The sequence below is a fragment of the Typopeltis vanoorti genome, chromosome 1, assembly GCF_054136105.1.
Source record: "Typopeltis vanoorti isolate ZY-2024b chromosome 1, IOZ_Tvanoo_1.0, whole genome shotgun sequence".
NCBI classification, from domain to species: Eukaryota; Metazoa; Arthropoda; class Arachnida; order Uropygi; family Thelyphonidae; genus Typopeltis; species Typopeltis vanoorti.
This window is the reverse complement of record NC_143549.1, coordinates 101,406,413-101,421,438: the sequence shown is the minus strand read 5'-3', so window position 1 is coordinate 101,421,438 and position 15,026 is coordinate 101,406,413. Positions and strand designations below refer to the sequence as shown.

General features: G+C 34.7%; 1 protein-coding gene across 1 annotated transcript in view; it reads right to left on the bottom strand.

Moving 5' to 3' along the window:
- The window catches only part of LOC150110257 (dynein axonemal heavy chain 5-like), a 972,373-nt gene that overhangs the window by 691,621 nt on the left and 265,726 nt on the right, over window positions 1–15,026 (bottom strand). The window contains exon 28 of the mRNA XM_090394637.1: window positions 11,012–11,165. Within this exon, the coding sequence (XP_090250763.1) occupies window positions 11,012–11,165 (154 nt within the window). The remainder of the gene's footprint in view (window positions 1–11,011; window positions 11,166–15,026) is intronic.

Below are 15,026 nucleotides of genomic sequence, written 5' to 3'. Positions count from 1 at the left end.
GTACTAAAATTACTATATTCTTGTGAATACATGTGTTTAATAAATGTTATAACGGCACAAGTTACATTAAAAATTTGATTCATCAAACTTGTTTTATCTATCATTATGTATACTTAATTCTATGGACTCTGGCCTGAAGAATTTCATTATAATTCAGAAAAATTAGTTGACCTCATCTGAATGTGGGTTTGAATCCTGCCAAGGGCATGGATGCTTGTGTCTGTGAAAATACTCATAGTGGTGGACAGTAGATGGCATTGGTGTAGATGATGATGGTAGTTGCGGTTTGTTGTAGTTGGGTAGAGATGGAAAGTTGTAGGGTAGGTGCCCTCCCTCAATGAGTCTTTCAACTCCTTGGAGGTGTCATGTAATAATAATAATAATAATAATAATAATAATAACAACAACAACAACACATTTTGTTTCAATTTGAGCCCAGCTTCAGAGGTGCAGAGAGGAATTAGTCTGCATCTTGTATGTAGTTGAGGTGAAATGTTTCATTTCTCAACAGTTGTGCTTTTATACTAAAGTACATATTTGTTCCTTCAAAAATGTCTGCAAAGAATGGGTTTCTCAGAATTTTTGTTCCTGGTCAAAAAATATTAGCTTGGTGATGATCTTCCTTTGAAAGTTTTGCTAATTTTGGACAATGCACTAGGTGTGGTCTTTGGAATGTAGAGTACGAGGACCGATTGAGAGAATGTAAGTTGCAAAGCCTTGTGAATAGGAGAGGGGGGGGGAGATATGATTGAGACATATAAGCTGGTCAGGGGTTGTTATCAGATTGACATGGAAGAGATTTTTCATAAAATGGGAGGGGGGGGAGAACAAGAGGCCATTGCTGGAAACTGTATAAGGAGGGTGTAAGCAGAGGAGTGAGGAGAAGTTCTTTGCATGGATAACAGTTGGTAAGTGGAATGCATTGTCTGGGTGTGTTGTGAATGTAGACACACTGAATCAGTTTAAGGCTGGGTTGGATGAGCATTGTGCGCAATAGTTGTGTACCTCTCAGAACGAGTCTGACTCCATGGAAGTCAAATGTTAATATTAATATTAATTGGTCTGTAGTTGGCTACTTCTGTCTGGGAACCACCTTTATTTAATGGAACTATCTTACCTTCTTTCCAATCCCTTAGAATCATGCAAGAGCAGAGACTTAGATTGAAGAACTTCAGAGGCAATGACAATTCTCTTGCATATTCACATAATACAAGACTTTATGTGTCATCCAGTCCCACTGTTGTATTCACGTTGATTTTTTTTTTTTTAATACTCTGAACATTAACTGTTAATCTACCTCAATTTTGACATGCATCTCTTTTACATCAGCAACTGCAAGATCTCCACTTGGTTGATACACATTTGTGAAATGATCACTTAGCAACTTAGCTATTTCTTTTGGTCACCTTTCTACTATCAGCACTAATTAAAATCAACCTATCTGTTATTTTTCCTCTTATTTGCTACATAATGAAAAAACTCTTTTGAATTTACAAATCTGCAAATGCACCCTATACTAAAACATTCAACACTTAAAAAACAATCATTACCAGTGCTAAGTCAAACTTTGAAAGGGCTAAACCTTGCTGCATGTTCCAATAGCAGTCATGCCTTCTGATCCCATGCAAAACTCATAGGTGCAGTTTATGCCCATCAATATTCACATGCCTCCTATAGACTTCCACCAAAAAAATCATCAGATATCAAAATGGCTCGTGTCCTTATTGTATGCAACCAAATATACTCAATGGCATGAACATGAACTAAAACTTTTTATCATCTCTGAAAACTATATTGTACAAACCTAGCATTCATTACACAGCATAAAGCAGTGAAGAAGGTCATTGATGATCAACTTCTTCGACACATGGAAAAGTGTCAGGTAAATAGTGACCATCAAAAATGAATTCTGCCAGTCATACCACTGTTCAATGAATAACAACAACCTAGTCACTTGTAATGCTTCCAAAGCAGAATTTTATCTTTTTCCTCATCCAAGCATATCACTATCCCACAACAACTTATTGGGCACACATAATATCAAAACCTTATAAATAATATCTCTAACGAGCCTATTCTTTATCACCTTAAATGTGCCAATTATTCACACTTTATGTTTCACTAATATAGGTTCACGTATAATTCCTTCGAACTTTTAGTAATTTAAATATACTAACCAATGATATATTTTATCTTAATCACTGGTTTCTAATATATCCCTAAACAGGCATTCTTTTTTCCCCCTCTCTACATAGTTTTGGCTTCAAAGAAGCACATAACATTTAGTGGCTTTCCTGCCCCATGCCCAAACTGAAAGCACAAGTGAAATTCTCGTGTTCCACCTCATGGTCAAGCACAACACAATGGGCAGGAACAAGATGATTTGTTCCTGCCCATCACAAACATGTTAAGCAAAGTGATGTTATCACAAAGCAATGATGATCATCTACTAGTATGATATAACAGACTTGGCCTTTTCTCTGAGAATTGTATAAACACTCTACCTCATTCCCTGCTTATGTTTAGTCAACCTAAATAGTTTCCTCCAGTGTGCATGCATGTGTGTGTGCATGTGTGTGATGGATTAATGCATGTTGGCTTGAGGATATATATACAGAGCTAATAACAAACCCACCAACAGTGGTATGGGCACAGGATTTGGTTGCTAAAGATTGACCATATTTCAGTGAGGTTCAGCATGCTCTATACCAGGGGTGTTCAACCTGTCGATCGCAGAGCGATTTTTGATCAATCTCTTGTGAATTCCTCCTTACTTACAAATTTAATTAAAACTGAAAACATAATATTTTATTTATCATTATTTTGTATTATTTTTAATTCGCTTTAAGTGTATTGCTATTGTTTATTTATTTTTCATTAAAATTGTCAAATCGGTAATTTTCTTATAAGTCTGGGTAAATGAATTAATTTGGATCAGCGGAAGTCAAACAGCAAGCCGAGTGAATATGATTATAAGCAAAGTGTAAAAACTCAATTGTAGCTTAAATATTAAATATTAAAGCACATTACATCAATTTTTTACTTAGGTTAAGTCCCATGTGAATATTGTAAAAAAATAAACTTTGTTTGTCTTGGTATAGTTTGTATTAGACGTTTTTGTAAATAACTCTTTTGAAGCAAGAGTTCAAACAACTTTCCGATGGCCGGCAACTTACAATCAAAAGAAAGCGAAGGAAAACAAAAGGCGTGCCGAACTTGAAACTTAAGATGACAAAGACTCATACCGATTCTTTGGGGGTTGCCAAACTTCATGCGAGGTCTCCGAGGAGGCCTAATAAAAAGGGACTGAAGCAAGCAGAAGGGATCCTGGTTCCAGAAATGCTGTCAGAGAGGAGGCCACCCAGTTCAGAGAGACTGCCCGGATCCACGTTGCTTGAGAGAGGAGTTTCCCGCTTCCAGAAAGGAACTTCTCAGTTCAAGACGTCGCTAGAGAGAGAGACTACTTCTAGGCTGCAGACAAGGTTTCAAATTGCCGAAAGGAAGAGTTCCAATTGCCAGAGAAAAGTTTCCAGGCCAGGTTAATGTCAGACATTCACCAGTGTGTTGTGTTTTCATTACAATTTGATGAATCAAACGACTTCACTGATATTGCTTAGTTAATGGTATTTATTTGCATGCTATTTCAAGATTATTCAAGTAAAGAACTTTTGAAAATTATACCATTGTTGGAAAGGACTAGGGGAGAAGACTTTTTTTGTCATTTGATGAATTTGTGAAACAACACAAACTTCCGCTTTTTAAACTTGTGTCTATTACTACTGATGGTGCTCCTGAAATGATAGGTAATAAATCAGGCTTCATTTCATTATGTAAAAACGATGACAAATATCCAGATTTTTTAGTGTACCACTGTATTATTCACCAACAAGTACTGTGTAGTAAAAGATTAAACACAAAAGATGTTTTGGATATTACATTTAAAACTGTAATGTCGAGGAAAAGCCCTGCAACGGTGGTTATTTAAATTACAGGCAGATGATGATAGGGAACTTCTGTTGTACAATAATGTTCGCTGGCTCAGCAGAAGTCAATTTTTAGAAAGATTTCTTGTATTAATTAACGATATAAAAATTTTCTTGATGAAAGAGGAGATATTTATTCACAATTGAATGATAAAAGATGATTGTTACGCTTATAATTTTTAGTAGATTTCTGCACGAAATTAAGCAATTTAAATTTAGAGTTAAAAAGGTAGAGATAAAAATTTAATTAACATGTTAAGTTCAATAAAAACTTTCCAACAATACTTACTTTTATTAAAAAAAATATAAATGACCGCAAATTTAGCATCTCCCATATTTATTAAAATTTTTTGAACAAAATCAAGAAATGCTTCGCTATGATTTAAAAGAATTTATTCGTGAAACAGAATTAGTTGAGGAAGAAATAAATTCAAGATTTAAAGATTTTAATAAAACTGATATGATTGTATCTTTTATCAATAATCCATTTCAAGAAAACTTGAACATCACAGAAATTTCAAATAAAATTAGTGGGCTGTTTGATATAAACCAAGCTGAAGTAGAACTTGAGATAATAAACATTCAGAATAGTTTACATTTAAAATCAATAAACAATGAAGTCATTTGGAAGTATGCACATGAAAAATTCCCAATATTAACTGATATTGCGCGAAAAATTCTGTCATGTTTCAAATCGACATACTTGTTAGAATCCCCTTTTTCAAATATGACCGTCATAAAAAATTAATTAAGAAACCAAATTACAAATGATAATTTGGATGATTGTCTGCGATTGGCCACTTCTTCATATCAACTTGACTATGAAAATATTGTGAGGTATAAACAATGCTAAATTTCACATTAACTTTTCTTTTTTTTTTTTAATCAACCAGCATATCCTGTAACTTGTGAGTTTGTAACCAATCTGTTCTTTTTTTTCTAACTTTGGTTTTCAAAAATAGAGAAATAAATATTTTATTCCAATATATATATATATCTTCTTCTTATTGTGCTATCTTCTATCGAAGGTCAGCGACCATCTTGGCGAACAAACTGCGATCTTGTGTTAATCTGAGCACTTGTGCACTGCTCTTTCCTGTCCACGTCTTGATGTTGTCAAACCATGATATTCTTTTTCTTCCTCTAGTTCCTTTGCCGTCAATTCTTCCTACCAAAATAGTTTGTAGAAGTTGGTATTTGCTGTTTCTCATGATGTGTCCAAGATATGATGTTTTTCGTTTCTTGATTATTTGTACAAGATGTTTAGCTTTGCCAATGGATTTTAAGACATCTTCATTGGTAATTTTTTCTGTCCATGATATCTTTAGCATTCTTCTGTATAGCCACATCTCAAAGGCTTCGATTTTCTTGATGGTTGTCGCCTTCAATGTCCATGTTTCAACTCCATAGAGCAGAATAGACCACACGTAGCATTTCAGCATTCGGCATCTGACTTCTATGTTTAGGTCTTTATTGCAGAATAGTGTTCTCATTTCCATGAAGGACTGCCGTGCAACTTCAATCCTTGTCTTTATATCTATTTCTGGATCCCACCGTTCATTAAGCCAGCAACCAAGATATTTATATCTTGACACTTGATCAATATTTTTCCCATTGAGTGTCAGTTTCATTGATGAGGCTGGATGTTTGCTGATGATCATGTATTTTGTCTTGCTGATGTTTATATTTATTCCCATTCTTTGGCTTTCTATGTATACTCTGTCAACGAGTTTTTGGAGATCCATAATGTTATCTGCAATTAGCACGGTGTCATCTGCATATCGTAGGTTGTTAACAATCTTTCCATTTATTGTGATTCCCTCTGGACATTCTTCCAATGCTTTTTTAAAGATTACCTCTGCATATATGTTGAACAGGAGTGGTGAGAGCACACATCCTTGTCTCACTCCTCTTTTGATGTTAATATCACTGGTGGTAATGTTGTCTAATTGAACGGTAGCTGACTGATTCCAATACAGATTTGTTATTAGTCTTATGTCTTGTTCGTCTAGCCTTATTTGTTGAAGGATTTCTATTAAGTTGGTGTGTCTAACTTTGTCGAATGCTTTTTCAAAATCTATGAAACACATAAAGACAGATTTCTGTTTTTCTATGCATTTTTGTATCAATATTTGGGTACAGAAAAGGGCCTCTCTAGTACCAAAACCATTCCGAAAGCCGAATTGTGTTTCACTTAGAGTTTCTTCACTTTTTCTATAAATGCGATTCTGAATTACTTTCAAAAATATTTTTAATGTTTGGCTCATTAGACTAATAAGTCTGAAGTCACCACAGGAATTCGCTTTGGGTTTCTTTGGGATAGTGATAAATGTAGATTTGAGCCAATCTGATGGAAATTCATCACTTTCATATATTTTATTAAATAGTTTTTCAAGAAGTTTGATGTTATCTGGTTCGATTAATTTTAAAAATTCTGTTTGCACACCATCTGGTCCACTGGCTTTTCCTGTTTTACTTGTTTGTATAGCATTCTCTATTTCGCATTTCATGATTGCTGGTCCTTGAATGTTATCTTTTATATTTATAGGCTTCTGTCTAGTATCATTGAAAAGTTCTGTTACATATTTTATCCAAATCTGTGCTTTATTCTCTTCTTCTAGAACTATTTTTCCATTTTCGTCTCTTAGAGACACTATTTGCTTTTTCCTCAGTTTTCCGGAAATTTCGTTGATTTTCTTATACAGATTGAAATTATCATGTTGTTTCTGAAGCAGTTCAATTTCAGTACATAAATTTTTCATCCAATTTTCCTTGGCTTCTTTTATTTTTTTCTTGATGATGATATGTGTTTCTGTATACCTGGCTAGGTCTTTGTTTTTATACATTCTTCTTGTATCAATAAGAGAAAGAATCTCATCTGTCATCCATTCCTGTTGTTTTATATTATTCACATAACCTAGTTCTTCAATACTTGTTGTTACGATGGCATTCTTTAAGCTATTCCAAAGAGATTCCACACTTTTATTTTCTTCTATGTTAATCTGTTGTAATCGTAGGTTAAGCTGTGTCTTGGCGTTTTTATTTATGTTCGGGTCTTTCAGTTTTTCTACATCAATTTTCTTTTTCTTCTTTTGTGATTTTTTAGCTGATTTTAATCTAAGACGTATTTCTGCAACTATGGGATTGTGGTCTGATGAGATATCTGCTCCAGGATAAGTCTTTGCACTCTTTATACTACTGTGGAATCTTTTATTTATCAGTATATAATCAATTTGATTTCTGACAATATTATGTTGGTTATCTTGAGGTGATTTCCAAGTGTACAGTCTTCTGGGTGGAAGTTTAAACCAGGTATTTGCTATTGTTAGATCTTCTTCCTGACAGAATTGGACTAGGCGATCTCCTCTGTCATTTCTGGTGCCTAAGCCATGTTCGCCAACAATTTCTCCATCACCCCCTCTTCCCACTTTTGCATTGAAGTCACCCATCACTATGTTTATATCATGTTTCTTTGTTAGGTTTTTAATCTCTTTTAGGTGTTCATAAAACTCTTCAACATCTTCTTCACTTTTGTCAGCTGTGGGTGCATAAGCTTGGATGATATTTATGTTAACGGGGTTTCCCTTAAGTTGTAACAGCATTATCCTTTCAGAAAATGGAATCCAATTTATTACTGATTTATTGATTTCTTCATCTACTATTACAGCTACACCATGTCGATGTTTGTTCTCATCATTCCCAGAGTAATACATTGTCATATTATCTTGTTGACACTTTCCAGATCCTGGCCATCTTGTCTCGCAAATTCCCAAAATTCGGATGCCCAGCCTCTTCATTTCTCTTGTGGCATTTCTTAATTTGCCAGCTTCATACAGAGTTCTGACATTCCAAGTTGCAATTTTAAAAGTGGACACCATTTTGAGCCCGGAGATTCTTCGCACCCCTGTCCCATTTAAGGGACGCCGGGAACTTGGGGCCAATTGTAAGGGTTTGCTCGCCATGGTGGTTGTTCTGGAGATAAGGTAGAGCAGTAGTTTCTCCGTTTGCTTTCTGCTCCGCAGTATTACAGACGTACACAATATAATCATATTGCCATCTGCAAATCTCTGATCACAAGCTTTTCCGTCATCATTTGGCTTCAACCTTGTGTCAGTACTGACAATGCTGCTTCCCAATGTCAGGGGCGGTAAACCCAGTAGGTACTTATTTAATGGCGGCACTACTCGCCATGTCACCGAGTTGTCATTGGGCTTTGTGAGGTTTTATGTGAGACAGAGTTACCACTTCTGCTCCCCCACGCCCTGATAGCTCAGTCGCTGTTGGTCCACGGCTGCTTATTCGCCAGATTGCTCTGCTTATATCGCAGCTAGCCTCCATATCTGAAGGCTGTTCCCCGATCCGCCACCTGGGGATGCACCCGGTAGTAGTCAGCTCTGCCCCGGGTATATATATATATATATATATATTTTTTTTTTTTTATATATATATATATATATATATATATATATATTTTTTTTTTTTTCCCCCCCAACCTGATATCTGATTACGCACAAACAAACAACTAAAAAAAATACACAACTAAAAACTTTATTTGTGTATTTAAAAATTTATTTATCACTTTTAATTATTTTAATACAACAAATATTTTAATTCAACAAAAAAAAAAAAAAAAATATATATATATATATAAAAAATATATATATATATATTTTTTTTTTTTTTGTTGAATTAAAATATTTGTTGTATTAAAATAATTAAAAGTGATAAATAAATTTTTAAATACACAAATAAAGTTTTTAGTTGTGTATTTTTTTTAGTTGTTTGTTTGTGCGTAATCAGATATCAGGTTGGGGGAACATGAACTATATAAGAGAATAGATCGGCGAATAACTTTTTATAGAAAAGTAGCTCGCATAGTTAAAAAGGTTAAACACCACTGCTCTATACTGTGGTGCCTGAACATCACAATGTATGAAGAATTCTTCAGTCCCTTTTGACCTTAAAGGGTGTGATAAATATTTAGTCTAGATGTTATTTTTATAACAACTGTACTAAACAGAGAAGATGCTTATTCAGTGATTTTTCTAGTTTTTAAAAGTGCTTTATAGAATATAGTGTGATAAGTTAGTGTTAATTTCTGTTAAAGCTTGAATATGTGGGCAATGTCTCAAAAAAGGAAAGTGACAAGCAGCTTGTCAGAGTTCTGTGAGAGGAAATATTCAACCATTTGAAAATTATGTTAAATTGAAAATGCTACATCACAGCTGCTTGATGTTAAGTTTGGATAGAGGAGATGAAATGAGGTGTACTGTACTGGTGAGACCAGAAGGTGGAGAAGGAGAAAGATGGGATGATGATTCTGGAAAAAAGTTGAGTTTCAAGGACATTTTGTAGAACTTGTGAAAGTTAGTCAAAAAACGTTGGCAATGAGAAATAAGGAACTGATAGCATCACTATCAGTTCCTTATTTCTCATTGCATGATCAAGATATAGCCTGATCAGTATATGATGCTGATCAAGCAATATCTTGATTTTTGTGCAGAGCTCTGGTTATCTGGATATTTGGTTAATAGAGAAACATTTGTGAGAATGGGTCCCGAGACAAGCTACCAGGATTGTCTCAAGACTGAAATATTGAGTATGAGGACAAACTCTAGAAATTTCTTTTGCCATGCTTGGTAGAATTAATGACTGGAGCTTATCCAACTGTACAGGGGTAACATAATGTAGAATCAGCCGGAAGTGATAATGTGAGCAAGGGACTGAAAAGTAGATTTCTCACAAGGCGAGTGAAAGGGTTGGAATGGCTGATAAATGTTTCACTTTATTTTCATTTTTCATGTCACATCAGTATCTAAGGCTATAATGTATAACATCTAAGATTAAAATACAAAAAATATATGTATAATGTAAAAACTAGGTATATCAAAATTTATCTAAGATGTATAATGAAAAAAATGAAAATAATATTGTTTATTCTTCTTCTTCTTTCAAGATATAGACTAAAAGCTGTTTCAGCATCCAGAGGAGTATATGTTCATTCTTACTGTTTATTTCTATACGCAAGTATAGTAATTAATCTAAAATTTAAATGTCAGAATGTCAGATACGAAGAGAGAGACTGAGGGAATGCAACTTACAGAGCCTTATGAATAGAGAAAGAATGATATGATTGACACATATAAGTTGGTGAGGAGCTGTCTCCAGATTGATGTGGAGAAAATATTTCATAGAGCAGAGGGAGGCAAGGGTAAAACCACAGGCTACCCATGGAAGCTGCATAAGGAGGGTGTGAGAAGCAGGCTCTTTGCATGGAGAGCGACTGATGAGTGAAATGCATTGCCTGAAAGTGTGGTGAGTGTGGAAACCGTAAATGGGTTCAAGTCACAGCTTGATGATCTTTTGGCATGAGAGAGTATAGATCTCCCATGAGAGTCCTTTGAGTCTGTGGAGGTCAGATATTAATAATAATAATTCTTTGCAGACAGCATACACTACATTAATAACCAGGTACTACCTAATTAGAAAAAAATTAAACACACTAAAATGCTACAAAATGCATAAAAGAAAGTTCAGAATCTAAAAAGCATCATCCATTATGCAGATTTTCATTTCCAATAATTGGCAACAATCATTGCTGATAGGCGACCATAGAAATAAAAAGAGGAAAAAGGAATAGAATCTGGAAGGAATGGAACATTTCCTTGCTTTGTGTCACACAATATTTTTACTATTATTAGTCACATACCTCCATGGAATTATAAGAGGTTACCCATAATGATCACTATTATGGGTTGTTCCTTAAAATTTCATCAGCTCCAAAGAATGATGAAAGGCTCGGTGTATTTTATTGTGGGGATATACTTTTCCACTGAATGTACTAAATTCAGAAACTGCCAATTTCATAGTTGCAAAATAAGCAAAATGGTAATTTCAAACTCAGGAAGTGATTATAAGTTTTTAAATATAAACTGGAATTGCCATTATAAAAACTATTTCCACTTATATTTATTAACTCATTACAAAACACTACATCTTCAATTACAAAATATTTCTATAGTTAATACCTTTGGCAACTGCTTGGCAATGTCTCCCCCGACAAAAACTGCTTCCAGATAAACCCATAAATTTTGAACAAAAAGCCAACGTTCCAAGATTTCATTAGTATTTGATAAATCCTGGATCCATTTCTGTATATGCTTCCGGAAAGGGGTGTTGTACCTGAAAGAAATCAGAATCTAAATATTTCAATTATTTTTAATATGTACCCTAATTTAATAAGTACAAATTGACTGCCAGTCCACAGAAATAATATAACTTCACATAATTAGTACACATTTCTAAGATTTTACTAATCAGTTTGGGGGGAAAGGCTAATATTTTAATAAATCATAAATATTCAATAAGAGAACATCAGGAAGTCACCATTTCTTTCTACAAATAGAGGAGTCCTATAATTAGGCTGACAAAGTTTTTGTATAATAAGAAATTCAATGTACTTTTCTAAACTATTTTTATTTTGTATGATGATACAACAGCCGTGAGCCCTTTTTACAGGGAGGTATATGGGACCATCTCAATCCTCCTATTTTATCTGGGCTCGTGACTGGCATAGTTGACAAATAAGGCCTATGACTGGGAGGGACCATTTCTTAAGTATTCCTGACTGTAATCCATATTTGTTCACAGGGCCAGTTTACCTGTTCTGGGGAATGAAAGACCAGAGTTTCTGGGTGAAAAAAAAACCCTACCTCCATATGAGACTGGCTAACTCACCTCTGGTCAAAATAAAGGTTCCTCACTTCATGAATGGGAATCGAACCAAGGTCTTTACATGTTGTTTATTATTTTAACGGTATAATAGAACACAGAAACACTAAGTAAATAATTAATTTATTAACTTGATGCTGATATTTCGCTGGTGTTATAACCAGCATCTTCAGAGCACAAAAACACTGTTTATCACAATACGCGAGACTAAAACAACATGGTGTACTTAAACAAAATTGTAGCAGCAACACAAAGACTAGAGTCCTGATTTTGGCACCCTCTATCTGGAAAAAAAAAAAAAAAAAAAAAAGGTATCATATATTACTAGAGTCCTAGAAACGTGCTAGTTTTTTCTTAATATGACTGTCTCCCAGATCTTCGGCAAGTTAATACAGCCATATTTGTTGAGATTTGGAGTGTGTTTTAGGGCTTCTGTCGCCTCTAAGAACAATCTCTCTGATTTATACGGGTTTCTGTGTAGTACTTTTGTGTTTTTCCAGTTGATCCTGTGTGCAGGGGTATCCAGTGCATGGTCTGCTAGGCCCGACTTCCCATAATGATAATTCCGGATGTATCTTCTATGTTCGCTGATGCGGATGGTCACAGTTCTTCCTGTTTGACCATAGTAGGCTTGATTGCATGAGCAGGGTACTTGGTAGACTCCTGGATGTGATAAAGGAGGAATGCTATCCTTGGGCGAGCAGATGAGGGTGGCTAATAAGAAAGAATTAAGAAAAAACTAGCACGTTTCTAAGACTCTAGTAATATATGATACCTTTTTTTTTTTTTTTCAGATAGAGGGCGCCAAAATCAGGACTCTAGTCTTTGTGTTGCTGCTACAATTTTGTTTAAGTACACCATGTTGTTTTAGTCTCGTGTATTGTGACAAACAGTGTTTTTGTGCTCTGAAGATGCTGGTTATAACACCAGCAAAATATCAGCATCAAGTTAATAAATTAATTATTTACTTAGTTTCTGTGTTCTATTATACCGTTAAAATAATAAACAACATGTTCGACGAACACATAAGTCTGTCCACACGTTCAAGGTCTTTACAACCAGAGGTCTTCATCTATACTGACTGTGCTGCAGAGACTTTCTAAACTGTGATACAAAATGAATGTCATTCTGTTAATGTTTATGTATAAATAAACAGGAATGAAATAATGTAATTTTCTAACATATTTCACAAAAACCATAGCTAGCTCATAGTTAGTTCTTGGCTTTATTCATCTGATGACATTTTAACAAAATAGCTAGCACTTCTCATGTTTTTTGCTGGCTTACTATGTATAAACCAAGCTTTTTATTCTAATTCCTTTAATACAAAATTTTGCATAATTCATCTTTTTGAAGTTAATTTTTTTCATAATTGGTTTTTACATTTTTGTTTATCTGGATATATTCTATACACTCAGTTATCACTATTGTAAGATAGGGATAACTGAGTGCAGAGAATACCATCTCAGCTCTGATCCAGTTTTTGCATCTTTAGCTGCAAGACTTTCACACACAGGTATGTAAATTAATATCCTTCAATTGAAACTTCATTAAAGTTAACATTTAACCCTAGTCATTACAAAGGGACTGCTCCATCATAATAAATAGTTTAGCTTTTTGACAGAAAACTGAAATTCAGGTTGAATATTGCAAATGTGGTGAAAGTAACCCAGAGGATTGCTGCAATAATGAGAAGGACGCTGACCTGCAGAGATAAAAGAGTTTACTTACTTATACAACATTCTGTTGTATAAAACCTTGTTCAGATCACACTTAGACTATTGTTCTCAAATTTGGTCCCCAAGATTTGAAAGGGATAAATTAACTGTGGAAAGGGTACAGAGGCAGATAACAAAGACGGTTTCAGGACTGTACAATGTTGGTTATGAGGATCAGCTGAAGGAATGTGGGCTACAGAGTTTGGTGAATAGAAGAAGGAGAGGTGATATGATCGAGACTTTTAAACTGTTGAGAGGCAGTTACAAGGTGGATGCCAGGGAGTTCTTTTATTTGGTAAAACAGTGGGAAGGAGTGAGACAAGAGACCATCCCTGGAGGTTGCGAAAGGAGGCTGTGAGCAAGAGAATGAGGAGTAGTTTCTTTGCAGGGGAGGGTGGTTGAACCGTGGAATGCACATTGCCTGATAGAATGGTGAGAGCAAGAACAGTCAATGTGTTCAAGGAGTGATATGATAGACTTTGTGTTTCCTAGGAAGGACCTCCCACGATAAGTCTCTTGACTCCATGGAGGCCTGAATAATAATAATAATAATAATAATAATAATAATAATAATAACAACAACAATTTTTATATCCTACTTTAAACAATTTTGGAGCATCATGATATTTTCAGAAATTTACAGTAATTATTTTTATCTCTGTGATTGATTTGGAATCTTTCTAAAGATTACAAAAAGATTTATGACTGGTGACTCTGAAATGTGGAAAAACATTTAAAAAAAAAAGTTGGACAGAAATCATTAAAAAGGCTACAGTAAGCTGAAAGAGGATTTGTTGCCACTTGGATTTTAAAAAATCAATTTTGAATCTTTTTAAATTTCTTTACAATTACTATTAGTATTGGGGCACAGAAAGGAATACTGTACAGAAATTTTGGATTACAATGTAATCTTTATTATTCTTTGTTTAGAGCTGATATGCTAGTATCCTATAATTACAGAGGTATATGAAGGATTTTAATTTTAATTATTATTATTATTATTACCAGAGACCTACAAGGTGTCAGGAACTCATCAAAGGAGGCCATATATCACCACCGCCACCAGCTGTCATACCTTTTCTTGAATCCATTCACACTATCTGCACTCACCACCTCCAAAGGCAATCCATTCAAAACACTGTTCTATGGGGGAAAAATTCTAGTTCTCATCCCTTTCTTGACTGCATTTATTCTCAACTTCAACAGATGCCATCTCGTCCTCATCCCAGTTTCCATAAAATGAAAAATTCAATCTACTGATTTCCTGTATGACCTTTCAGAAGTTTGTAGGTCTCTAATATCTCTCCCCTCTTTCACATGTTTGTTAGTGTCTGCAGTCCAGCCTGATAAGTTTCTTCTAGCATAATCCCACCAATATAATATGCCAATGGATATCTAATCACACCAAAGTAGACAACTTGGCATTTACCAACAATGAACTGACAGCTTTTCATGTGCCCACAATTCCAGCCTGTTTAAATTGTTCTGTAAGTAATGCATGTCAGTCACATTCCTGATTATTTTGGCAATATCCGCATCATCATCATCAGCATACTTGTGCTACTTCCTGAGTAGATTGGTACTGTGTGGTTAG